Here is a 27,904-nt window from a genome sequence, read left to right on the forward strand (position 1 = left end):
AACACCACACACACACACACACACACACACACACACACACACACACACACACACACACACACACACACACACACACATACATACATACATACATACATACATACATACATACATACATACATACATACATACCACACACACATACCAGGGTTTCCGCTAGGATTTTTTCTCGCCAGTCAAATGTCCGGGCAGAATTTATTTTACCGGACTAATTTGAAACTTACCGTGTGTCATATTTTAATAATAATAGTTGTGTAGCAGAGTTTCCGTTAGCATGTAATCACCGGACTCTGAGCAGATATGCTTCAGTTCACGGGCTCATTTTTATATTGCTTCAGTTTATAATCGTAACAGATCGAAAAATTCAGATTCATTTTTCAATAAATGATTCCACAAACAACAAACAACATAATTATTACATTCAAACAAACTACTTGCAGTAGATAACGTACATTATTCAGAAGTTTACATCAACTTTGAATAATAACACGGGAGAAACGGAGCATTGGCAATTCTTCCTGGGGTCCTCACACACTCAAAACATACATAAACATACAACAAAATTAAAACAAAACAGCTCATAATGTCATGCTATTTACAGTGAAATGAAGTGAAACTAAAATGGTCATTCAATTATCGCCATCCTAAGGCCAAACAAAAGTAAATACAAATAAGTGTACATAATAATATATGCATACATAGCCACAGTTCAAATTTACTTTGTAATACTTAAATAATTTTTTAGCAACCTTTTGAAATGTACTTGAGAATGTTCCTGAATGATGTGAACCGGTGCAGAGCTCCAGCTGATCACGCTCTGTACTGCTCTCTGTCCCATATTTGATTTAGATTTGGGTAATACAAACCTTCCTTCTATTGTATGTCGTGGTTGATAGTTATGTTGAGCATATTGCGCTATAAATCTTTGTGATAATATATCTGGTGAGTGAGTCACTGTAATATTTCTGACAAAATTCAATAAAATATAAGTTGACCTCTGTCTGACAGTTAACTATTTCAGTGTCTCCAGCATTTCAGTGACTCTGGTTCTGTAGGAGCTCTGCAGTGCACATCGTGCTGCCTTATTTTGTGCTACTTGTAGTTTGTTTAAATCTTTTTCAGCAGCACTAGACCATATAACCAAACAATAATCAAGCTGCGACAGAACCAAAGCATCCACAACCTGTCTACTCACATCCATAGGCAAATATTTTACAATTCTTTTTACAAGTGACACACCCCTTCCCATTTTACATACAACACTATCAATGTGTTTAGACCAAGATAATTTATGATCCAGGGTTATACCTAGCATGTTGTCTCCTTGACCTGTTCAATTTCAATATGGTTTAAATGTAGTTGCAATTTTGGTTCACCTTTTAACTGATGATTTGATCCTATTAATAACGATTTTGTTTTTCCCGCATTAAGTACCAACTTATTATTTATGACCCACTCTGATATCAGTAGTAGATCTTTATTCATAACATTTGTCAACTCTCTTGTAGTTGATGCTGCATAATATATTGTTGAGTCATCTGCATACATTACAATTTTATCTTTTTCTAACACTAATGGTAGGTCATTTGTAAAAATAGAAAATAAAAGTGGTCCCAAACAACTACCCTGAGGTACTCCACAGGTGACTGTTTTCATCTTTGAGAGACTTCCATTAAAAAAACAGTTTGACTTCGATTTGTCAGGTAACTTTCTAACCACCTCAGCGTTTCCAAATGAAAACCATATTGTTCCAGCTTGTGTAACAACAAAGAATGGTCAATGACATCAAAAGCAGAACTAAAATCGAGTAGTACTGCACCCACTAACTTCCTATTATCTAGTTCGCCCTTCCCTATCTGTCATTTGTGTTAAAGCGGTGCATGTGGAATGGCCAGGTCTATAAGCATGTTGATACACAGTATTAAGTTTGTTACCTTCAAAGTATTTTTGTATTTGATTGAAAATTATTCTCTCCATTATCTTTGCTAACGCTGGTAATAAACGTATTGGACGGCTATTTGTACCAGAAAATGGTCCAGCTGAATTTTTTGCAAGTGGAATAATTTTTGCTATTTTCCATGCCTGTGGGCAAATACATTTATCAATACTCAAATTTATAATATGACAGATGGGCTCTGCAACAAAATTAGCAACATATCTAAGAAATGTACCAACTAAATTATCCACTCCTGGTGGTTTATCATTACATTTACCTAGTAGACATTCAACATCTGTAATTGTCACTTTTTCTATTTTAAATGTACACTTCTTATTTTTCATAATGAAATCCTGTATTAGAAATGTGGAGTTACTATTTATAGTTTGATTCATATTTATCCTCAAATGTTTTACTTTATCAAGAAAATAATCATTCAGATGATTAGCAATTTGTACTGGTTTCGTCAAAAATGTCCCATCCACCTCAAGATATGTTGAGGTGGATTTCGGCTTACGGCCCATCATGCCATTCACTAAGCTCCACAGTTTTTTCTTGTCATCCTTTATCTCTTTAATTTTATTTCCATAATACAACTGTTTTTTCTTTTTATTTAATGCTGTAACATAATTCCTTAACCTTCTATAAATGTGCCCGTCTGACTCATAACTTGATGAGAGAGCTACATTTTTTGCATCATCTCTTTGTTTCATTAGATCCCTTAATTCCTCATCTAACCAGGGTGCTCTAAAGTCCCTTACAGTCTGTTTTCTAAGTGGAGCATGTTTATCAATCACCTGCATGAATAACAAATTGAAGACATCAAGAGCATCATCTGGATCGACTTTCTCAAAAACATGTTTCCAACATATCATTTGAACATCCTGGATAAATGACTCTTCACTAAAACATTTCATTGATCTCCTCACAATGACTTTTGGTCCAGCTTTTGGCACCTTTATCTTTCTCACGATAATTATTAAATTATGATCAGAACACCCTACTGGAACTGATGAACCTGAGAACATACATGGCTAAAATTAGTAAATATATGATCAATACAAGTTGCACCTATTGACCCATCTTTCTTGATGCATATCCTGTAGGTTCAGTCACCATGTGTACCAAGTTACATGTATTAATTATTGTCTGCAGCTTGTTGTTAAGGGCACAGTGCAACATATTCCAGTCAATATTTAAATCTCCGATAAAATAAATCTCTCTGTCAAGATCACAAACTTTGTCTAACATTTCACATAATTTGTCTAAATAAATGAAGTTTGCATTTGGAGGTCTGTAACAACATCCTACCAACAAAGGTTTCAAGTGAGGTAAATTAATTTGCAACCAAAGTACTTCAATATCAGCAGACATCAAATCATATCTCACTTTAGCTGGTATTTGCTTTTGAATGTATACTGCCACCCCACCTCCACATGCATTCCTGTCCTTTCTAAATATTCTATATCCATCAATATCCACAGCAGCGTCATTAAATGTGTCATCTAAGTGAGTTTCAGATATTGCTAACAAATGAATACCACATGATAATATTTCCTCTATCTCAGACACTTTATTTCTTAAACTACATATATTGATGTGAGCCAATTTAAACCCTTTACTTGGTAACTTATTCAACATTTAAGATGGCAATTTAAATGTTATCTCTTTTTCACTTCCTATCAAAATGAGAGCTGAACTAAAACATACATGTAACACAATTTCAACCACACACACCATCACATACACAACCCAACATGTATCTGCACATAGATTGCTATAAATGTGCAGACTCACTCGCTCAATTAGACGAGCTTCACGGTAGCTCCCGAACATTTTAAATAATAGTATGAAATATATTCATGGTAATGTCTCGCAACACTAGATCTAATCAATACATCACAATTACATTTTAGGAAGAATAAACAACAATAGAGACGAGTTGAAATTTGTCTCTATTCAAAATCTAATAAACATAAATTCATACTCGCAGATGATGAAGTAAATAACTTCAAATAAATGAGTAGATAACTCAGACCCGTGAATATTGGCCCACAAGAAAATAAAACAATTGTGGAGAGCACCAAAACTGCAACAATTTCCATTTTCATAATACAATTAATTTCTTCTCCTATATGTATAATCATACCATCTATCAGGTCCTGTCAATCAGTCATTTCCCACCTTCATTTCTGGTTTGAACTGAAACCGGGCTTATCACTGTTTTATAGAAATGCTCAGCTTCTCTACAGTCCCGATAAAGTTTGGTTTGTCCATTGAAGGTTACGATGAGCGTTGCGGGGAACAATAGCCCATGCCTCACCTCAGCCTTGCGCAGCTTCATCCTGACGTCATTGAATAGGGCTCTCTTCCTGGCAACATCCGGAGTAATATCAGGAAATATCTTCACTCGCATGTCACGGAAAAGAATCTCTCCCTTGCTTCTTGCCAGCTTCAAGATCAAATCAAATCAAGTTTATTTATAAAGCACATTTTAAAACAACTTTCGGTCGCGCCAAAGTGCTGTACATGAATAAAAAATATACGGAACATATTGCAATTTGTAGCATTTAAGTTAAAAACAACAAATATAAAGGCAGACACAGTTAAAATACAAAATGAAAAATGTCATGCTCTGCTCACTTTTAAAAGGCCAGAGAGAAGAAGTGTGTTTTTAGAGAGGATTTAAAAGCCCCTAGTGCCTGGGCCGACCTCACAGGTAAGGGCAGAGTGTTCCAGAGCCTGGGACCAGCTGCTGCGAAGGCTCGGTGCCCTCTAGTTTTTAGCCTGGTTTTCGGCACTACCAGCAGCATTTGGTCGGCAGACCTTAGAGCTCTGGCTGGGGTGTATCGCTGGATTAAGTCAGCTATATAAGCCGGAGCCAGCCCGTTTAGGGCCTTAAAAACAAATAAAAGGAGTTTAAAATCTATTCGGAACCGAACTGGAAGCCAGTGAAGTGAGGCCAGAATGGGGGTAATGTGGTCACGCCTTTTGTGGCCAGTCAGGAGACGTGCAGCTGCGTTCTGTACTCGCTGCAGGCGTTTTATGGATGCCTGATCCATGCCCACATACAAAGCGTTGCAGTAGTCCAGTCGCGATGTCACAAAAGCGTTAATTACCCTCTCTAAGTCTTTAAAAGATAAAAACGACTTGGTCTTAGCCAATAGTCGTAATTTAAAAAAGCAGGTTTTGACTACGCTGCTGACCTGTTTATCGAATTTAAAAGTGCTATTGAAGGTTACTCCAAGGTTCGTTACAGCGGGGAGGATGTTTTTACTCAGGGAGCCAAGAATGTCAACCTGGGAGGCCGGAGGTTGGGGTCCAAAAAAAATTACCTCGGTCTTGCTCTCGTTGAGGGTGAGGAAGTTTTGGCTCAGCCAGGATTTAATTTCAGCCAAGCAGTCCATCAATTGCTGTAAGGAGTTGGCATTAGCATTGAGAGGTAGATATATCTGAACGTCATCAGCGTAGCAGTGGAAGGGGATGTTGTGCTTGGAGAGAATTGCACCTAGGGGCAGTATATATAATAGAAAGAGGATGGGGCCCAGGATAGAACCTTGGGGAACCCCACAGGTAAGGGGGGCTTTTGCAGAGGAGAAGGCACCTAGCTGCACTGAAAGGCTACGGTCTGTTAGGTAGGACCTGAACCATGCCAGAGCAGAGCCTGTGATGCCTGCGGACTGTTCGAGCCGCGACAACAGAATGCTGTGGTCCACGGTATCGAAGGCCGCTGTCAGGTCCAACAGCACCAGGACAGCTGGGCTACCTGAGTCGGCGGCTAGGAGGAGATCATTAAAAACTCTAAGATAGCTTCCTTAGCTTGATATCTCTGCATAGTGACAATCATAGGTCTGGGTCTCAAATCAGTCCCCTGCCCAATCCTGTATGCAATCTCGACTGCCGGTTCACATGAGAGCTCACTTCCGAACACCTCCTTTAAAAAGTTTGTCACAAAGGCAATGGGATCGCTCTTCTCAATGTCCGTTTTCAGTCCAATCACACGTAGATTAAACTTTCTGCTTTGAATCTCCATCCTCTCTATTTTGTCTTTGAACTCTTTGCTTTCCTTCATTAGATTGCCATTTGCGGTTTCGAGTATAGCAACCCTACAATCCATGTCGGTTATCCCCTCCTCCATATCACCGAGCTTCTGACAACATGAGTCAAGTTCTCCCTTTAAAGCATCAAGCTGCGGCTGGAATTTCTCGAAAGCAGCCCCTATCTCCTCTCTTATTATGGAGCGTATTAGTACCGCCAGCTCCGAGTGGTTCACCCGCGAGGCCCCGCTCTCCATGGCGTTCTCCTCTGCTGCTTGTGTGTCAATCACTCCCGAAAGACCGCTGCTCTCATTCAATGGCACTTTAGCCTTTTTGTTTGGTTTCTTCGGTGGCATTACATTCCCCACATCGTATTTCGCTATAAACTTTGAGTGATCAACTTGCTCATCTGATCATAACCTGATTTCTCAAAAAGTTTGGTACGGGAGCTACACGCTCTCAGACTTCACACACAACTTCCACGCATGCTCAGTGTGTGTGTGTGTAACCCGAGATTGCTGGCGAGCGTTTGGCTGACCAGATCCCGCTGGTGATCCGCTACTATGTGATGCAGGAGTCTGCCCTCATATATATACATATATACATATATACATACATACATACACACATACATACATACATACATACATACATACATACATACATACATACATACATATATACATACATACATATATATATACATACATACATACATACACACATACATACATATATACATACATACATATATACATATATACATATATACATACATACATACATACACACATACATACATACATACATACATATATACATACATACATATATACATATATACATATATACATACATACATACATAGCTTGACCCTGGTGGTGGTGAATGGATAGTTGGGTCGGTCTGAAGGGGAGTGGCTTAGCTTGACCCTGGTGGTGGTGAATGGATAGTTGGGTTCGGTCTGAAGGGGAGGGGCTTAGCTTGACCATAGCTGGGCTCGGTCTGAAGGGGAGGGGCTTAGCTTGACCCTGGTGGTGGTGAATGGATGGTTGGGTTCGGTCTGAAGGGGAGGGGCTTAGCTTGACCCTGGTGGTGGTGAATGGATAGTTGGGATCGGTCTGAAGGGGAGGGGCTTAGCTTGACCCTGGTGGTGGTGAATGGATGGTTGGGGTCGGTCTGAAGGGGAGGGGCTTAGCTTGACCCTGGTGGTGGTGAATGGATGGTTGGGTTCGGTCTGAAGGGGAGGGGCTTAGCGTGACCCTGGTGGTGGTGAATGGATAGTTGGGTTCGGTCTGAAGGGGAGGGGCTTAGCTTGACCATAGCTGGGCTCGGTCTGAAGGGGAGGGGCTTAGCTTGACCCTGGTGGTGGTGGTGAATGGATGGTTAGGGTCGGTCTGAAGGGGAGGGGCTTCAAATCAAATCAAATTGTATTTGTAGAGCACATTTAAAAACGATTTTGGTCGAGCCAAAGTGCTGTACATGTAATTTAAACACATAAAAACACATTACATTCAGTGTGGATTTAAAAGCCCCTAGGGTCTGGGCCGACTTCACATGGAGGGGCAGAGTGTTCTAGAGCCTGGGGCCAGCTGCTGCGAAGGCTCGGTGCCCTCGGGTTTTGAGCCTGGTCTTAGGCACTACCAGCAGCAGCTGGTCAGCCGACCTCAAGGCTCTGCCTGGGGTGTAGCGCTGGAATAGTTCAGCTATAGGCCGGAGCCAGCCCATTTAGTGCTTTAAATACAAATAATCTTTTTATTTTTTATTTTATTTAACCTTTATTTAACCAGATAAAAGCATTGAGATAGAATCTAATTTGCAATGCTGACCTGGCCAAGAAGGCAGCAACGTTACACATAACACATAACACAAACATATAAAATACAGAGAACATAACTAAGAAAACAAAAGTCAAAAAAGCAGTCACTACATTTTGCACATTAGGACAGTAAGAAAGGTGCACTACTTATTACTGCAAGAGCAGCTGGTGGTAAGGACTTCAGACAACTTCAATTTAAAACATGCTATTGAGACAAGTGCCCTCAGTTTGAGGCGTGATTGAAGGTCATTCCAAGACCAAGGACCATAATAAAAAAGACTCCTTTTCCCAGCCTCAGTCCGCACAGCAGGAACCTGGACCCGTATCCAGGCACTGGATCTGAGGTTGTAAGAGTCACAAACTGGAGCAAATCTGGCACATATGTACAGTGGAAGCTTTCCTAAAATGGCTTTATACATTAATAAAAACCAATGCTGCATCCCACGCATACTAAGTGAGGACCATCCAGTTAGGCTGTGCGGTGTGCAATGGTGAGTCCTATAGGGTGCATCTGATATATAACCCAGAGTGGGTCAAGTTTGGCCCAAACAGTGGGACAGGAAAATCTATAGATGGTATCACCGTAATCCAGCTGGGACAGGAATAAGCCAGAGACCAACCTTTTACGGGATGAAGTTGAAAAACAACATTTAAGTCTGTAAAGGAAGCCAAGAGTGAATTTCAATTTCTTAGTTAGAACTCCAACATGGTGTTTGAAGTTGAGATTACTGTCCAACCAAAAGCCCAGATATTTGTAGGTATCGACAAACTCAACAGAGACGCCATCAAGGGTGTCAATGGAGAGGCAAGAGGACGCTGACTTGGGAGCAAAAAGCATTGCTTTGGTTTCCTTACTGTTCAAAAGCAGTTTGGAATCAAGAAGCGCTGCAGCGTGATAAAATCAGATTTTAAATTGGAAACGGCCATATCCAGAGAAGGAGCACATGAGTATGCAATAGTGTCATCAGCACATATGATAGGTAGAAAATTGCATCTGATTACAAATATTGTTTACATATAATAAAAAGAGCAAAGGCCCCAAAATAGAGCCCTGTGGAACTCCCTTCTTCAAGGTGACAGGGGCAGAGACAGTACTACCCAACCTGATGCATTGAGTACGGTCGGTTAGATAACTCTGAAACCAGCAAATGGCATTATGACCGAAACGAGACACCACCATAACATTAGACATGATGTGGTGATCTACAGAGTCAAATGCTTTGGCTAGGTCAATAAACAATGCAACACAAACAGATTTGTTATCCAAAGCAGCCTTAATATCGTCTAAGACTTTCAGACCGGCAGTCACAGTACTGTGCTTTGATCTGAATCCAGATTGCATAGGGTTAAGGATGTTGTGTGAATTTAAAAAAAGTTTTAGCTGAGTAGAAACTAGGGACTCAAGAATCTTTGATAACGCAGAAAGATTTGAGATAGGACGATAGTTATTTAACTCCGTGGGATCACCAGCTTTCAAGAGGGGCGATACCAGAGCTTGCTTCCACACAGCTGGCAGTGTGTGAGTGGACAGGGAGAGATTACAAATGTCAGTTACTGGTTGTGCTATAATCTGAGCTGCAATTTTTAAAAAGAACGGGTTCAGGCCGTCAGGCCCGGCAGACTTTTTAGGATCAATAGAGTGCAAACCCTGTAAGACTTCAGAGACCGAGAAAGAAGCTAAATCAGAAACAGGGGAGTTCATCTCTTGACTAGGGCTGTGAGTACGACCACTTAGAGAGTCATGCCTTTGCTCATCAAACACGTGACCAGCCTTTCTGAAGTGAGCATTGAAAGCATGAGCCATACCATCTGAATCTGAAATAAAAGAATCACTGACCTTCAGTTTTTTTGGGAAACTAGAAACCTTCTTGTTCTGAAGTGATTTAATTGTTTTCCAGAACTTAGAATGGTCATTAAAACAATCAGTGGTTAAGCTCAGATAGTAATCATCCAAATAAATGGATTTTAAAATCAATTCTGAACCGGACTGGAAGCCAGAATTGGGGTGATGTGGTCATGCTGTGGTCACGCTTTTTGTGGCCAGTCAGGAGACATGCAGCTGCGTTTTGGACTAGCTGCAGGCGTTTAATTGATGCTTGGTCCATACCCACATACAGAGCGTTACAATAGTCCAGTCTTGAGGTCACAAAGGCGTTAATAACCCTTTCTAAGTCTTTAAAAGATAAATATGACTTGGTCTTGGCCAATAGTCTTATTTTAAAAAAGCAGGATTTTACTACGGTGCTGACCTGCTTGTCGAATTTAAAAGTGCTATTAAAGGTCACTCCAAGGTTCATGACAGAGGGGAGGATGCTTTTACTTAGGGAGCCCAGAATATCAACCCGAGATGCTGGAGTTTGGGGTCCAAAAAAGATTACCTCGGTCTTGCTCTCATTGAGGATGAGGAACTTTTTGCTCAGCCAGGATTTTAACTCTGTTAAGCAGTCCTTCAACTGCTGTAGTGAGTTGGCATTTTTATTGAGAGGCAGATAGATCTGTACATCATCAGCGTAACAATGGAAGGGGATATTGTGTTTCGTGAGAATTGAACCTAGGGGCAGTATGTACAATAGAAAAAGGATGGGGCCCAGTATAGAGCCTTGGGGCACCCCACAGGTAAGAGGGGCTTTGGCAGAGGAGAAGGCACCTAGCTGCACTGAGAAGCTACGGTCTGTCAGGTAGGACCTGAACCATGCAAGGGCAGAGCCTGTGATGCCTGCGGACTGTTCAAGCCGTGACAACAGGATGCTATGGTCCACTGTGTCGAAGGCAGCAGTCAGGTCTAACAGCACCAGGACAGCTGGGCTACCTGAGTCGGCGGCTAGGAGCAGATCATTAAAAACTCTTAAAAGGGCTGTTTCAGTGCTATGCATGGGTTTGAAGCCAGACTGAAACTTTTCATGGATTCCATGTGAGATTAAAAAAGACTGCAGCTGGGCGTAGACTACTCGCTCCAGGGCTTTGGATAAAGAAGGTAGCTGGGAAATGGGCCTAACATTTGCGAGAATGGAGGGGTCAAGATTTTTCTTTTTAAGTAGTGGCTTGACCACGGCATGTTTGAAGGCAGCTGGGACACATCCTGAGCTAAGAGGGGTGTTTATGGTGGTGGTGAATGGATAGTTGGGGTCGGTCTGAAGGGGAGGGGCTTAGCTTGACCCTGGTGGTGGTGAATGGATAGTTGGGGTCGGTCTGAAGGGGAGGGGCTTAGCTTGACCCTGGTGGTGGTGAATGGATAGTTCGGTTCGGTCTGAAGGGGAGGGGCTTAGCTTGACCCTGGTGGTGGTGAATGGATAGTTGGGGTCGGTCTGAAGGGGAGGGGCTTAGCTTGACCCTGGTGGTGGTGAATGGATAGTTGGGTTCGGTCTGAAGGGGAGGGGCTTAGCTTGACCCTGGACTCAGAGAGACAGGAGGTGAAAAGGGGGGGAGGAGGTTTGCGTCGAGTCACCTGAAATGACAGCTGACAGAGCAGATTTAAAAGGTTTAGCGGTGCGCTATGATAGGCTTGTGAGAATAGAGCGAAGTGATTGGTTAAGCTCGGGAGTGACGCCCCGATCGCTTATTGAGAGGAGAGAGAGGAGTAACATAGACATAGTAAATGAATGAGAAAAGACAGTCTTCCTGGTTGAACTTGCGCTGAGCTTCATTTGTTGTTTCGTGTCGTTATGATGTTATTTGGAGTTTTCAATATATTAGAAATCATCAGTCAAGCGTACGGCCATCTTCCGGAGGGATATGCTACATAAAATATCCATACTTGGCGTCCGTGATACAATATCGCCACGCAAAGTATCTCGATACTCTGCTGTATGGATTATCTCCCCACCCCTAGCCGCTATGCACACATTACAGTAAAAGCCTTGAATAAAGCTGAATTATTGATTTGTATCTTCAGTGTGGCGAAGGGCAAGCCGGTGATCTCGGAGCCGGAGATCCACGGCGTTCAGAGTCTGGAGAACGTGACGGGCTTCCTGCTGCTGATGTCTGAAGGACTCATCAACGCTCTGGAGTCTGCACACGGCCCCGAACAGGCCAACCAGGTGAGGGAATCCAACGCACCCTGAACACTCTCCCTCACCTGCTGCCTTTTTTAGGTTAAATTCCTGCATTGATGTCTCTCCACTAACTTCTCATAACTTCAGAGATATCTCCTCCTATTTTCTTCTTCACATTGACGTCATCGTAAACTTTATTGTCAATCTCAACATATCTTTGTACACACAGAAAGATCGAAAGACTGTTTCCCACAGCCCCGAGGTATAAAAAAACTCACACATTAAAATACAAGACACTTCTTGTACTAACAACAATTTTTTTCTTCACTTCTTTGGATGTCTTTCCTGGTACAGCATTCACGTCCTGTATTAAAGCAGATTATTCTAATGCCTTAAATAAAATACGTTTTTAAGAGCGGGGGGAGAGAGGGGACTCATGAAGTGACTCTACTTAACCTACTCTTTTTTGGTTCTATTAATTTCCCTTTTGTACTAAAACATCTTTCTCGTCAGCTTTTTAACAGCTTTCCTCCTGTGGTTTAATTTCTTATCATCCACTTCGTCTTAAGTTCTTTAGAGGTGTTTGTTCTCATCAAACTAAGAGAGACAAACAGGAATGTATAAAAGCAAGTTTAAAGTTTAAAGCAAGCTGACATTCTTCAAAGAAAAATGGTGTCTTTTGTAACTTTTCCATCTTGATTTCTTCACCAATTTAGTTTTCTTTCGCCTACATTCCTTTCTGTATATCCTCCTCGTCTCATTTAGTTCTCCTAACGTCAGCCTTCCTCTCTCCTCTCTCGTCGCAAAGTCATGTTTGGTTTAAAACAAGCTAAAAGTGTGGTTTTTGTAACTTTCCCGTCTTGATTTCGTCACCCTTTTCGTTTTCTTTCCCCTACATGTTGTCTTCATCCCTCTCTATCCTCCTCCTCATGTTCTCCTCATGTTCTCCTAACGCCTCTCTGCGTCTCTTCTCTCAGGAGATCGTGGCGATGGTGGCGGCAGAGCTGGCGTTGCAGAACAGTTTGGAGGCGGTGGCTCAGTCCGTGGTGGAGCGAATCAAACGTCTCCATCACGACGTCTACGTGTCCGGGCGACAGAGAGCGACTTTCTGCGGCCGACACGAAGACATGACGCTGCTGATCCGAACGCTCGACTACCCGCTGGCCGAGGGAGGAACCCCCACAAATCCGAGTAGGAAAATATACTAATGTAGTTTAGTTGTGTATGGTGTCGTGGACAGTCCCCGTTAATCGACTGTCACAAAAAACAGTAAATGGGAAAGCTTTAGCCAACATTGCTCATTTCCAGCTGTCGTCCAGATGACACCTTTTTAAAATCACAATACTTCAACAAGAATGTACAGAAGGAGCTGAAACAGTCAGATATAATCACTAGTCCATCTTAAAGGTCTCCTATCATGCTATTTTTAGGCATATATTATGCGTCTCAGATATATAAAAATATATAAAAAACATGTCTACAGATCATTCTCGCCTCGAACCCCTCTCTTTCAGCTGTTACTAAAGAGATGATTCTGCGTCCGTAGCTTCTTGAGAGGAGAGCTCATGCTGAGTATCTCATCGGGAGAACTCTCCCAGCAGAAACTCCGCTAAACGCTGCCGTGATTACACGCCATCATGTTCCAAACCACATCAAGGATCCTCTCTGAAACAGGATGGAGCTCAAACTCTTTCTCTCTCTCAGGTTTCCCACCAGGTGACTTCCTTTTGATTTCATGCTTCTTCACACACTCTCTCTCCAGCAGTGTTTCCGCCAGACCAGGGCTGAGAGGACGTGACTTGAATTTTGAATTGCACCGTCTCTTATACTATCTCTTAACGTCTCCCTGCCGACAGGGACACCCCTCCTGGCATGGTCCTTGGAAGATGCAGCGGTGCTTTTTCTCTTTCGTCACGGGAACACGCTTTGCAGGCGGCGAAAAGAATCCCACCAGACTCCTTTGCCCCTCCAACAGAGGGATGTCCTTGTCCTTTTTCCTTTTAGTCATTTCAAGCGATAAAAACTCTCGATCTTCTCTCAGATTATAATAAAATGTGGACGCCCTCGGCTCGAGTTCAGGGCGTTCCGAGCTGAATAAGAGCGTAAAATGACGGCAAGACTCCCCCCTGGCGGAAATGCTGCTCTCCAGTACAGGTTAGCTCTTAGTGTTAGCGATGCTAATGACCCCAAGGACCTTCTTATCTTTCTTTCTTACAGTGCAGACGCTTTTCTGCGTGCTCCTGCCTCTGCTTACTTTTTATGCTGATTTTCCTATTCTTATTCTCTGAAAACTTCGAGCAGCGGCTCCTGGACATTAACTTATCACTGGGACAGTTCATCTTCGTAAATAGACGGAGGATCTCAGCCATATATCAACATTTTTACGACGACCTCAGTCTTACAGTAGCGTGGCCTAGCAACAGCTAAAGCCTGGTAGGCTACTGCATGCTATTTAGCTTAAGCTAGTCGGTAGCAAAATGCCTCCGTTCTCTACAGATGACTTCCACAAACTTCTACAGAAGATGGCCGTGCTGGAAATGAAAATGCAACGGTTGGAAGTTAACGTGGAAGTGAATGGACTATGTTGTGGCAATGACACCACTTTACCAGTGTTGCAAAATAATGGAGAAGGGTATGCTAACTCACAGCTAGTTAGCAGCTACAAGGATTCCAAGGAACAGGAGGGCTGTGTGCCGGGTCATAAATCTACAAGTGGTAGTCCTCCCTGGAACTCTCTGGGTGCAAAGCCGAAGAGTAAATCATTTCCATGGGATTTGGGAGGACGGATAACAGGCAGAGCCCAGCGCTCTGAAATCTGTGATGCGACCGGCTGGCCTGCATTGCTATCACCCAGGAAGAGCGCCTCTTCAACCCCTGTTCCTACTAGGAAACAGCCGTGGACAGCTGCTAAAGGGAGAACTACAAACAATCCTCCTAAACCACCAAGTGTGCCAATCCAGAACAGATACGCTCCGCTGACCGAGAGCCGGAGATCTCTCTCTGATGACCTGGATAACCCGTCCTCTTCACACGGCAGGGTAAGGACCAATAGCTACTCCAAAAGTAAAAGGCTAGAGGGAAAGCTAATGACTGGGCCTGAAACTCTGATTGTGGGTGACTCTGCTGTAAGAGATGTAAAAGGTCTGTGTACTAAGAACAACACCAAAGTACTCCCAAGGATGTGGTCTCTGACTTGGCTGAGAAGATCCTGCATATTGGGGCTGACCATCCGACTGTGAAGAATGTGGTTCTACATATTGGAACAAATGATGTTGAGAAACAAGAGTCAGAAGTGCTGAAAGAAGACTTTAAATGTCTGTTGGAAACTGCCAGCTCTCTAAAGGCGGAGGTGTTCATCAGTGGCCCTCTACCGCCAGTCAGAAGAGGAGTGGAGAGATTCAGCAGATTGTCTGCACTGAACACCTGGCTTTCAACTGTCTGTACTGACCATTCTGTCCATTTTATTGACAACTTTAACTTTTTCTGGGACCGCAGACATCTTTCAAGGCAAATGGAGTTTGCCTGAACAAGTCAGGAGTGAAATTGTTTATCTCTAACGTATTCAACTGCCTGCGTCATCAATCTGTTCCCTCTGCCAAGGACAAGCGGCAAGAGGAATCAAAACAGGAGAAAGACACAACACATCGCGCAGAAAACCCTGAAGAAGTATCACTGCACCCGCCTGAGGAATGTTCTGATTATGGGAGACCTATGAGACACACGGAGGAGTCCCCACCGCCCGTCACCCTGTCAACGCCTTTGAGGAGGCTCTGTTCCTGGAGTTCAAAGACCAAACTAAGGCGATACGCAGGATTGGCAGCATGTCCTTTACCCCCGCTCCTCAACGACGCCCACAAAAATCACCGCGGAGACTTGCACCATCTCCTCCGTCTTCAACCACCTCCCCACCCTGGCAGCATGTCCTCTACCCCCGCACCGTCTCCCCCGTCTCCATCACCGCGCCTACGTCAACCACCTCCCCTCCCTTCAAGAAAGCATCTGCAGTCTCCGAAGCCTGATAAGGATGTGTGTGTACAAAACGCAACAAACTCTTACTGATATCTGCTGGGTCCATGCTCGAGGGCGTATGGCACTCTCAACTCTTTCCAGGACATGCCGGGGCCCTGCCTGCCAGTAGCTTTGCCGATATCTGTGTTGATAGGTAATAGATTAAGAGCGGTGAATCAGCTTAGAAACAGGAAGTGCTCAAACGTTTGTGTGAGTTTATCTAATTTAGCAGTGATTCCATGTCAGCCACAGCTTGTTACAAACAACATGACTGATCGTGTGTTTAACAAACTTAAACTAGCTTTATTAAATGTCAGGTCTTTGGCAGGAAAAACATTTTTAATCAATGATTTTATCACTGAGCACAATCTCGATTTTATGTTTTTAACAGAAACTTGGATTGAACAAAATAACAGTGCAGCTGTTCTTATCGAATCAACCCCTCCCAACTTTAGTTTCATGAGTCAGGAAAGAATGCATAAGAAAGGGGGTGGAGTTGCTATTCTGTTCAATGATTCCCTTCAATGCAGGAAGACATCGTATGGAAACTTTGATTCTTTTGAATATGTGGCCCTTCAGCTGAAATGCTCCTCTCGAGCTCTGTTCCTAAATATCTATAGACCACCCAAATACTGTGCAAGCTTTTTTGATGACTTTACTGAACTGCTGTCTATAGTGTGTATTGACTTTGACAGTCTAGTCATTGTTGGTGATTTTAACATCCATGTTGACATCCCCCAGGACAGAGGGGCTAAAGAACTGTTTTGTGTTCTTGATAGCTATGGACTGACTCAGCATGTGACGGAGCCCACGCACAATAAGGGGCACACTCTGGACTTAATTATCTCAAAGGGTCTGAATATCTCTGAGGTCGTGGTGACTGATGTTGCGCTCTCTGACCATTCCTGTTTTTTCTTTGAGAGCTCTATTTCTGTTCACACACATGTTCAAAAAGAGGTAACCACAAAGCGATATTTAACTGAAAATACTAGGGAAATGTTGACTCAGAATTTTTCTTCCACACTTGCCACTGCTAAGATCTCAGTAAATGAGCTAGTAGATCATTTTAATTCAAAAATTAAAAATGTTATAGATGCCATTGCTCCAACTAAGGTAAAGGAAGTGTCTGGGAAGAAAATATCTCCATGGAGAAAGGCCATGACCGTGAGAGAAGAAAAAAGACAGTGTCGAAAAGCTGAACGTAGGTGGCGAAAAACAAATCTCCAGGTTCACTTTGAAATCTATAAAGAGAGACTTGGCCTTTATAATTTGGAATTGAAAAACGCACAACAATCGTTCTTCTCTGACACCATTACCAAAAACAAAAACAATGCCCGTGCCTTGTTTGCTACCGTCGACAGACTAACTAACCCCCCAGTGTCAGTAGCCTCTGCATTTCTATCCACCAGGGCGTGCAATGATTTTGCCTTTTTCACTGACAACATTCAGAAAATCAGACAAGCAGTCAGTGCCTCTGCATCAGGAACAGCACATGTGTTGTCTCTGTGTCCACTTAACATCAATTCAGACACCATGACACAATTCCATCAGATTAATGATAAAAACCTAGAGGACATTATTCAACTTCTGAAATCCTCCTCCTGCTGCCTTGATATTATTCCAACAGGATTTTTCAAAGATGTTTTGCCCTGCATGGCCTCAGAACTACTTCATATAGTAAACAAATCTCTTCACTCAGGTATTTTTCCACAGGCCCTGAAAACTGCAGTCATTAAACCGCTCTTAAAAAAGAATAATCTAGATGCTTCAGTAATGAACAATTACAGGCCCATATCAAACTTGCCATTTCTAGGTAAAATCATTGAAAAAGTAGTTTTTCAACAGTTGAGTAATTTCTTGCATTTAAATAGTTGTTTCGATGTGTTCCAGTCAGGCTTTCGTCCAAACCACAGCACTGAGACTGCTCTTGTAAAGGTCTTTAACGACATCCACTTAAACACAGACAGTGGCAGAACTTCAGTGTTAGTATTATTAGATCTCAGTGCCGCGTTTGACACTGTTGACCACAGCATATTACTAGACCGACTGGAAAAATGGGTGGGACTTTCGGAAACAGTTCTAAATTGGTTTGAATCCTACTTAAAGGACAGAAACAACTTTGTTTCTATAGGTACATACACATCTGAGTTGACAAATATGACATGTGGGGTTCCTCAAGGCTCCATCTTGGGGCCTCTTCTCTTTAACATCTACATGCTACCACTGGCTCAGATAGTGAAGAACAACAAAATAAGTTACCATAGATATGCGGATGACACACACATTTACGTAACAATTTCACCAGGAGACTATGCTCCAATTCAAACACTGAGTAAGTGCATTGAACAAATCAATGCCTGGATGTGTCAGAACTTTCTCCAATTAAACAAAGATAAAACTGAGGTAATGGTTTTTGGAGCCAAGGCAGAACGTTTAAAAGTTAGTGCCGAGCTTCAGTCTGCAATGTTCAAAACAACAGATAAAGCCAGAGATCTAGGTGTAGTCATGGACTCTGACCTGAGTTTCAACAGTCACATTAAAACAGTTACTAAATCAGCCTGCTATCACCTAAAGAACATATCTAGGATTAAAGACTAATGTCACAGCAGGATCTGGAGAAACTTGTCCATGCTTTTATCTTCAGTAGACTGGACTACTGCAATGGTGTCTTCACAGGTCTCACTAAAACATCTATTAGGAAGCTGCAGCTGATTCAGAACGCTGCTGCTCGAGTCCTCACTGACACTAAGAAAGTGGATCACATCACTCCTGCTCTGAAGTCTCTACACTGGCTTCCTGTGTGTCAAAGAATAGATTTCAAAAATACTGCTGCTGGTTTATAAAGCACTGAATGGTTTAGGCCCAAAATACATCTCTGACCTCCTGCTAAATGATGAACCATCCAGATCTCTCAGGTCAGCTTTCTGTCCCCAGAGTCAGACCTAAACATGGAGAAGCAGCGTTCAGTTATTATGCTCCAAACATCTGGAACAAACTCCCAGAAACCTGCAGGTCCGCTGCAACTCTGACTACTTTTAAATCCAGCAAGAAGACTTTTCTTTTTGTCGCTGCTTTTAATTGAACTATTCACATCTTAAACTGCACTGTAACTTTTATCCATGTACTTTTTCTTTTAATGTTTAATTTATTAGCTTTTCTTTTTTAATGCTTAATGTCTTTCATTTTTTGTAAAGCACTTTGAATTGCTTTGCGTTGAAAAGTGCTATATAAATAAACTTGCCTTGCCTTGCCTTGCCTTAATGTAAACAAAGACCATATTATGTCGAAAACACGTCGCGCATTGTTTCTGATAGCAACGTTTCTGATAGGGTCCGATATTACTTCATATCGGACGCAAATATGGATCAGCTCCGTTGTAGCCCCGTTTTTAGAGATGTGGGTACGGAGGAAAAGAGAGAGGGTTGTATTTTCTGACACTTTGTGAGTCTCCTGACACACCGGGGACACATGGGGACACACCAGGGACACACGGTGATGTATAAAAGACATCACAAAGTGAATTTTGCATGATAGGAGACCTTTAATGATTCCACGTGTCCTCCCCTCAGGTGGGCGTATCTACCCGGTGTCGGTGCCGTACTCCAACAGTCTGAGCACCAGTAAGACCAGCGTCATGCTCTCACTCGTCATGCCATCCCAGAATACTCTCACCAACGGCACCAACACCGCCTCCACGCTGGAGGAGGGCACCCCCACCCCTGGGTAAGCTTGTTTTTCACTCCCTTGTACTCCCCTTTGTGCTGTAAAATAGCTTGATTTGTCCTCCATTGCATGCTCTAGATCACATACAGTCTTTTGTTCACTTGAACATAAAAACTTGATGTGTATCCCTGCCCTTGAATGCGCCATTTTAGCATTGGTGTATAAAAAATAGCAATAATAACGACACCTAATCTCCCCTAAGATACAGTAAATAACACAAACTGATCCAACTATGAATCTGAATTTTGCTCGTACTAGAATTTTACACAAAATACTCAATTAGCAGTAAAGGTTTTATCACCAGTGTTAGCCACAAACAGCTAATCAACTTCTGTGCACGCATGAGTCCCTCGTTTTAAACGGAAGCTAGTTTATAGAGAAGCACTAAATGATTACTGCAAAATAGTCTAAAGTCTAAAGAAGATTTTTCAATATCTTGGTCGAATTTGATCAGATCAAAAAGAATCGCATCATCAAGGCATTGTCTATTTTATATTTCTTAAGCTATCTCAAATAACACGTCCCGTCAATAGACTGCTGCAAAACTGTAAAAAGAAATGCAATTATTAATCAACGCGACATGGTGATTCTGACCACAAGAACTTCTCTCAGCTTGAAGCCAATGCACTTTACATTTGAAATACAAAAGGGTGTAGGGGGCGGTTTGGAATTGTTCCGACGACTCAAAAAGCTATTAAATCTACACAGATATTTGTCTCCTTTTTGACCCTTTAGGCTCCTGTAGTTTCGCTTTAAGTCTTCCCTCCCTCTTCTCTGCCGTTGTGAGTTTAGTTCCTCCCCGTCTGTAGAGTTTATTCTGGCTCTATTTATGTTAGGTGAGTGTGTATTTATGCCTAGGCAGCGTTTTCACTCTCCCGTTGTGTTTCCTGCCGATCTACAGCTGATATAATATTCTAACATCGTACTCCACACACTGTAATGTTAACATATGGCATCAATTAAATCTGTAGACCCCCCCGGGAGCCGTTTAACTCTGATTTGGGACCGGATCGTATCAGAAGCTGCTCACCGTGGCAATCATTAATGCTTATTCTTTCAGAACAGCAACATAATTCCCTTTTTATTGCGTCTAAAAAAGAATAATTTCCGAGTCTAAAGGACGAGGTTTTCTTACACACAATGTGAAGTGCAGTTTAAAGGGGCTCTGGGATGTTTTTCGGGGAGGTTTTCTCCTCCCTGTTGTGTCTTTTTATAGGTTTTAGTGCATGTAAATGGTAACGTCTCTCCAGAGGGAGTTTCTCTGTCTCAGAAAGGCATTTTTTAAAGTGTTCATATTAAAATGTTAGAACATGGGAAGAAGGATTTCATTCCTACATTTTTCTGACTTTGGTTTTTCGTGTAAATCTCAAAATATCAGTTTTAAGGCGGCAATAACATGGTTTTTCATGAACTGTGAGATGTTGTGCTATTTTGATTCCATAACATGTTTTCGTTCAGGCCTTTGGAAGGAAACATACACGTGTTTATTTTACTATAGTTTGTTTATTTGCGTCTGTAGATTTCTCCTAAATTCACCAAAAGTTAGCATTCTAACGAAACATAAAGTACCGACACCGCTGTGTGCCCCATGTCATCAGAGGTATCGCTGGAAAGCTCCGTCTCTCCTGCACAATCTCATCGGATCCAAATATGGTCATTTGCTTTGTATCAGCAACCAATCGTGAAAGCACAAAGGGGTCTTAAACCAAGAAACGCAAGCTGTCATCCAAAGAACAGGAGGGTTTAGGGAGCGCCTCACAGCATTCTTTAAAGGTCCCATGTCATGCTTTTCCGGTTCTTACCCGTCCCCTTGAAGAAGACCTGTCTGCTGCCCCAGAACGCCTCGTTGGACATTTCCCTTTTTCCATTGATTACTTCTTGGGTATAGTGACGTATTTCGGGTATAGTGACGTAACGGCTCCGCAGATTGGTCCAAATTGACCAATCCGGGGAGCCGTTACGTTCGGACCAATCCGCGGACTTCCTCACACGAACACACTCGGCGGGACGTTGCGAGGCTCTCTGCTGCGAGGAGCGGGACACTCTGAGCTAGGGGTGGGCGATATTGAAAAATATGTTATCACGATATTTTCAGGCAGTATCACGATAGACGATATATATCACGATATTTTTTCATGTCGGTTATTATGGTTATTTTTCAAGTTACTTAACAGAACAAGCACCTACAAGGTGACAGAAACTACAGCAAAAAGGAGTAACAGACCAACACAGCATTTCAAGCTGGTTTTATTTCAGAAATGAAACCCTGAATGAACAAGTGAGCAGTGAACATCAATAAACATGAAAAGGAGGGTAAAACATAACTAAGTAAAACATAAAACATCAATGAGGAAAAGTCAGTGCCAAACAATTAAAATGTAAACTTTAGAGTAGACTTGAAGTGTAATAAAAGGCTTTAGCATAACTGAAGGGAAAACATAAAACGCCACAGCGTCAGTTATGTCTTTCCACCGTGTGCTAGTCTTTCCATACGGAGCCCCTTGATGAAATGCCTGCCCTATGGTCGCTCGCTGCAAAGAAAGGGGGCGGGGACTTTGGGAGCGTGTCAAACAACTCGGACTGAACGAAAGCAGAGGTGCGCTGACATTGTGAAATCGATCGGGCTTGATATATGGTGAAATTAAAATCAGTAGGTGAGGCTGGGGGAGCGGGAGGGGAAGAGGCTCTCCGTCCGCTGTCATAGCCCCCTGCGCCGCGCACGGAGAGCCTCTTCCCCTCCCGCTATTTTTTTTTTTTTTTTTTTTTATTCAATTTTTTTTTTATCACGATAGGACGATATCTCTGAAAAAGCATATCGTGGAGACCTAATATCGTCACGACGATATATATCGTCATATCGCCCACCCCTACTCTGAGCTGGTTCACCGGTGTGGGGTCGGCGAGATAGCGAGACACCACAGAACTCAGCCTGGGCACACACACAAACTCCCAGCCAGGCTGCGGGTGGGTGTGTGTGTGTGTGTGTTTCGGGCTGGGTTTCGCTGTCTTGCAGACGGCCACTGGGCTCACAGGGAGGGGGTCAGGAGCTCCAACAAGCCGTGTAGGACAGAGAGAGAATACACAGACTAACAGAGATGCTGTGAGAAACCAATGAGAGTTTGGAACATTGAACAATGTGAATCTATTCTAGTCGACCTCAACGATGGAATTACGATTAGTCGAGATTTTCTCTTACCCTACTGGTATTTTTTCCGGGTTCGGTTCTGGGTAAAACAAAGATGATGCGGGTCGGGTCGCTGCATAATAAATATATTAAAATAATAATAATTTAGTTTAATGTTTAAATCCTCAGACCTCTCCCCCGCGGGACCGCGCGTAATCATAACCTCCATTAAAGAGGCTGGTGTTAAATTACAAGCTGTTTCTAACACGACTCAGACTCAGCTCTCTGAACTAAAGCTTCTTCTAGATGTGGATCAAACCAAGGTCATGCTCTTTTCAAAAGCTAAAAAGACTCCAGAGCCTGTTTTAGATATTGTAACTACGCAAGGAACAAACTTGAAGTTGAAAACTCAAAGTTGTTGCCTGTTACAAATACCTTGGTATCTGGCTTGATGATTGTCTCTCTTTTAAACTTCATGTCAATAACCTGCTAAAAAAGCTGAGGGTTAGGCTAGGTTTCTTTTTCAGAAACAAGTCCTGTTTCTCGCTTGAGGCCAGGAAGAGGCTCTGTGACCTTTGACCTGTGCTGGACTCTGGGGATCTGGTCTATATGAATGCACCTGCCTGTTGCCTGAGCAAATTGGATGCTGCGTATCACAGCGCTCTGAGATTTGTCACAAATTGTAAAGCGCTGACTCATCACTGTACCCTGTATACCAAGGCAGGTTTACCATCGCTCTCTGTACGGAGGCTCAGTCACTGGGACACGTTTATCTATAAAGCTTTGTTGGGTAAACTCCCGTATTATATCTGCTCTCTGATAACACAGAGAGTTGCAAGCAGCTATTGTCTGAGGTCACATGATGTGGTCTTGTTAGATGTGCCAAGAGCAAGGACTGTCTCAGGGAAGACAGCTTTTATGCACAGCTCCACTTGCTGGAACAATCTTCAGCAAGAATTGAAACTGAGCATCTCATTCCTCTGCATGTTTTTAAAGCTAGGCTAATGAAATGCTTGCCGATACAATGGGCACTTGTAAATGTCTGTAACTATGTATCCTGTAAATATAATGTATAATGTCCTTTATTGTTTTATGTTTCATGTGGAACCTGTATGCTGCAGGTCTCCCTTGAAAAAGAGATCTATGATCTCAATGGGACCAATCTGGTTAAATAAAGGTTTGAAATGAAATGAAACCTCTGCAGCGCATCAGTCTGCTGCTGAAACGGCTGAGCTGAATCTCTCTACGGAGAATACGCATTTTCAATAACACTTCCTCAAGAGCGAAACCCAACGTCTGGAGGCTTTTGGTTCCTCGATGAGAAAAGAACCAACATCCACTTCTCTTTCTCTCCGTCGTGTTTCTGTCCGACTCACATCGGTTTCTCTTGTTCCCGTTTTTTCAATCCTCCGTGTCCTCTCCTCTCCGCTAACCTCTACCTCTTTGTTATTCTCTCCGGCGTCTTTTCCATTGTTCCTGTTTTCCTTTCCTTTCTACCTTTTCCTTTCCTCTCTACCTTTTCCTTTCCTTTCTCCTCTACCTTTTCCTTTCCTCTCTACCTTTTCCTTTCTCCTCTACCTTTTCCTTTCCTTTCTCCTCTACATTTTCCTTTCCTTTCTCCTCTACCTTTTCCTTTCCTTTCTCCTCTACCTTTTCCTTCCCTTTCTCCTCTACCTTTTCCTTCCCTTTCTCCTCTACCTTTTCCTTCCTTTCTCCTCTACCTTTTCCTTTCCTTTCTCCTCTACCTTTTCCTTTCCTTTCTCCTCTACCTTTTCCTAGGTTTTCCTTCTTGTTTTACTTTCTGTAATTCCCTTTTCCTCTCCTTTGTTCTACTGTTTCTTTCCTGTTTCTCTCACTTATCCCTTCTCCTTACCATTTCCCAATTTCCACGACGTCTTCCTCCGTTGTTCTCTTGGTTTCCCTCCGTTTTTATATCTTCTCCTCTGTATTTCCGTCCTCCTCTCCGTCCTCCTTTCCGTCCTCCTCTCCGTTTCCCCCTTTGACCTAACCATTTCCCGTTTTCCTCTCCATTTATCTTTCTGTTTTCTTCTACATTTACTGCCACTGTTTTCGTTTATGATTTTACATGTTCTTGTTTTACTCTCTGTAATTCCCCTTTTCTTTCCTGTTTCTCTCACTTGTTCCCTTCTCCTTACCGTTTCCCGTTGGCCACGACTTCTCCCTCCGTTATTCTCCTGGTTTTCCTCCGTCTTCATGTCTTCTCCTCTTCCTCTCCTCTCCAGCTCGTTTCCCCCCCCAACCCTTCACTCCTCTGTTGACATCATGCAGCCTATAATTGAACTCCCTTTCTCACCTGTCTTCTCTCCTCTCCCCATCTCCACCTCCATGTTCTCCTTCCCCACCTCCCCCCCTCCTCCTCTCCCTCTCCCTTTCCCCTCCTCTTCCTCCCTCCTCTTCCTCCCCAGCAGTCAGAGTCCCACAGCCACCCTCCAGTCCACCAACACTCAGACCCAGAGCTCCAGCTCCAGCTCGGGGGACGGCAGCCTCTTCCGGCAGAGAGGCAGTCAGGCGGCTCAGCCCGATGAGACGGGGAGGGTCCCTCCGTACGTGGACTTCACCCAGTTCTACCGGCTGTGGGGGAGCGACCACAGCGAGGGGGGGGGACTGGGACCCCAGTGAGGAGGAAGAGGAGGAAGAAGAGGGGAGATACAGACTGTTCTCTGGGACACGGATTGAAAAAAAGGACTAATATTTTAAAGCGGGGGTTGGGATGAGCGATTTTAAACGGGGGTTGGGATGAGCGATGAATATGCTTTTAAAGTTTTTCTTTTTATGTACGACGTACGGAGGAACTCTCCCCGTCTCACAAATAAGTGTCCTGAGGAGGAAGGGGATGAAGATGAAGAGTAAGAGGTGGAAGAAGAGGGGAGATACAAAGAGACAGACTTCAGAGTTCTTGGGACACGGATTGAAAAAAAAGACTAATATTTTAAAGCGGGGGTTGGGATGAGCGATTTTAAACGGGGGTTGGGATGACCGATGAATATGCTTTTAATGTTTTTCTTTTTATGTACGACGTACGGAGGAACTCTCCCCGTCTCACAAATAAGTGTCCTGAGGAGGAAGAGGAAGGGGATGAAGATGAAGAGTAAGAGGTGGAAGAAGAGGGGAGATACAAAGAGACAGACTTCAGAGTTCTTGGGACACGGATTGAAAAAAAAGACTAATATTTTAAAGTGGGGGTTGGGATGAGCGATTTTAAACGGGGGTTGGGATGAGCGATTTTAAACGGGGGTTGGGATGACCGATGAATATGCTTTTAATGTTTTTCTTTTTATGTACGACGTACGGATGAACTCTCCCCGTCAAACAAATAAGTGTCCTGAGGAGGAAGGGGAAGGGGATGAAGATGAAGAGTAAGAGGTGGAAGAAGAGGGGAGATACAAAGAGACAGACTTCAGAGTTCTTGGGACACGGATTGAAAAAAAAGACTAATATTTTAAAACGGGGGTTGGGATGAGCGATGAAACGCTTTTAATGTGTAAAATAACTGTCGTAACGGGAAGGAGATGCAACAGAACATTTTTCATTCTCACTTCAGATTTTGTATTCATCACACTTAATAGAGAGGTGCAGGATGTGGTATTTCTTCGTCGTCCCGTTTTTAAGACATTATTTGAGGCTTCTAACCAAAAACACATCCAGAAACCCATTGACTTTGTGGTAAGCGAACCAAAATGCAAAAAAACTGACTAATGTTTTAGGACTCTTTCCTGCACCTCTCTGTCAGTCACCAACATGCATGGAAGAAACTCAAAGCAATTCAAGCCATTTCACTTGTACCGTTGAATAATATGTAAAATATCTCCGTTCGTGGAGCGTTAAATAGTTTCACCGTGAGGAGGACTCCAGAAGCAAAGAGACGGACTGTGTTCTCGGGACACGGTTTGAAAAAAAGACTTTAAAACGGCGGTTGGGATGAGCGACGAAACGCTTTTAATGTGTAAAAAATTACTTTCCTAACGGGAAGGAGATGCAACAGAACATTTTTCATTCTCACTTCAGATTTTGTATTCATCACCCTTAATAGAGAGGTGCAGGGATGTGGTATTTCTTCGTCGTCCCGTTTTTAAGACATTATTTGAGGCTTCTAACCAAAAACACATCCAGAAACCCATTGACTTTGTGATAAGCGAACCAAAATGCAGAACAACTGACTAATTCCGAGGTTTTAGGACTCATTCCGGCACCTCTCTGTCAGTCACCATGCATGGAAGAAACTCAAAGCAATTCAAGCCATTTCCCCTTTTTAAAACATTACGTTGAATATCGCGTGTGCGTGGAGCGTTAATTTGGTTTTCCCGTGAAGAGGACTCGGAGGAAACAAGATGCAAAGAAACGGCTTCCTGGCACGTGGATTGTAAAAGACTAAAGTGCACGAGGACACATGGAACCAGTGGGCCAATAACCACCATGAGACTGGGAGGAACTGGTGAATAAATGTTTCTGTTTTAGATGCCGGTTATTAGTGATTGTGAAAACTCCAGATTGTAAACATGTATCTGCAAAAAGTAATCGATGACACAATGTACTGCAAGGCCTTATAAGGACTCTATGGATGTGTTTCAAAAGTACTTTTTTATTTGTAATGAAAGTTTAACCCAAAAAGACTCGATCGCCTCGTCGTTACGATGACATTGGATCTGAGAACTTGTGAAAAATGCCAGTTTTATGTCTTGGTTTTCACCAAATTGTCGCATTTATGTTTTAATAATAGTTGAGAGAAGTGTCTCTTTCATTAAAGAAGAGTCTTGCCTGGAGCTTTTTTAATCAACGTGTCTTATTGAAGTGCAGATACCAGACCGGGCATCCTCTTGACCTCCTTTGAAGCTTTAACGCGGTTTTCTTCTGGTCCGTTAGAGTTTAGGTTTTAATAGAGCTGTGGACGAAGCATTGACATTACTAGCATTAGCATTAGCATTAAGCATTGTCGCCATGGAAACCTGAGAGAAATATGAACGCAAATTAATCTCATTGCCACGTTTGCTTCCATAATACAAGCACAGTACAAGTAGAAGTACTCGGATCTGGTTCTTGAGTAAAAGTAGAAGTACTCAGATGTTGTACTTGAGTAAAAGTAGAAGTACTCAGATGTTGTACTTGAGTACAAGTAGAAGTACTCAGATCTTGTACTTGAGTAAAAGTAGAAGTACTCAGATCTTGTACTTGAGTACAAGTAGAAGTACTCAAATATTGTACTTGAGTAAAAGTAGAAGTACTCAGATGTTGTACTTGAGTAAAAGT

General features: G+C 42.7%; 1 protein-coding gene across 1 annotated transcript; it reads left to right on the forward strand.

Moving 5' to 3' along the window:
- The first annotated feature begins 10,372 nt into the window (after positions 1 to 10,372).
- On the forward strand, positions 10,373 to 27,415 carry tab1 (TGF-beta activated kinase 1/MAP3K7 binding protein 1). The gene is made up of 5 exons (XM_034077196.2): positions 10,373 to 10,470; positions 11,622 to 11,829; positions 12,762 to 12,975; positions 19,362 to 19,515; positions 25,066 to 27,415. Exons 1-5 carry the CDS (start codon positions 10,373 to 10,375, stop codon positions 25,277 to 25,279), a joined length of 888 nt encoding a protein of 295 aa, XP_033933087.2. The 3' UTR covers positions 25,280 to 27,415.
- Positions 27,416 to 27,904: the final 489 nt, after the last annotated feature.

Source organism: Pseudochaenichthys georgianus, unplaced genomic scaffold, assembly GCF_902827115.2.
Source record: "Pseudochaenichthys georgianus unplaced genomic scaffold, fPseGeo1.2 scaffold_1382_arrow_ctg1, whole genome shotgun sequence".
NCBI lineage: Eukaryota > Metazoa > Chordata > Actinopteri > Perciformes > Channichthyidae > Pseudochaenichthys > Pseudochaenichthys georgianus.

Coding starts and splice junctions, on each gene's coding strand:
- tab1 (XM_034077196.2), top strand. CDS start 10,373: ATGGGGCCCAGTATAGAGCCTTGGGGCACCCCACAGGTAAGAGGGGCT. Junction 10,471..11,621: donor GAGAAGCTACGGTCTGTCAG/GTAGGACCTGAA, acceptor CCCCACCCCTAG/CCGCTATGCACACATTACAG. Junction 12,976..19,361: donor AGGAACCCCCACAAATCCGA/GTAGGAAAATAT, acceptor TCCTCCCCTCAG/GTGGGCGTATCTACCCGGTG.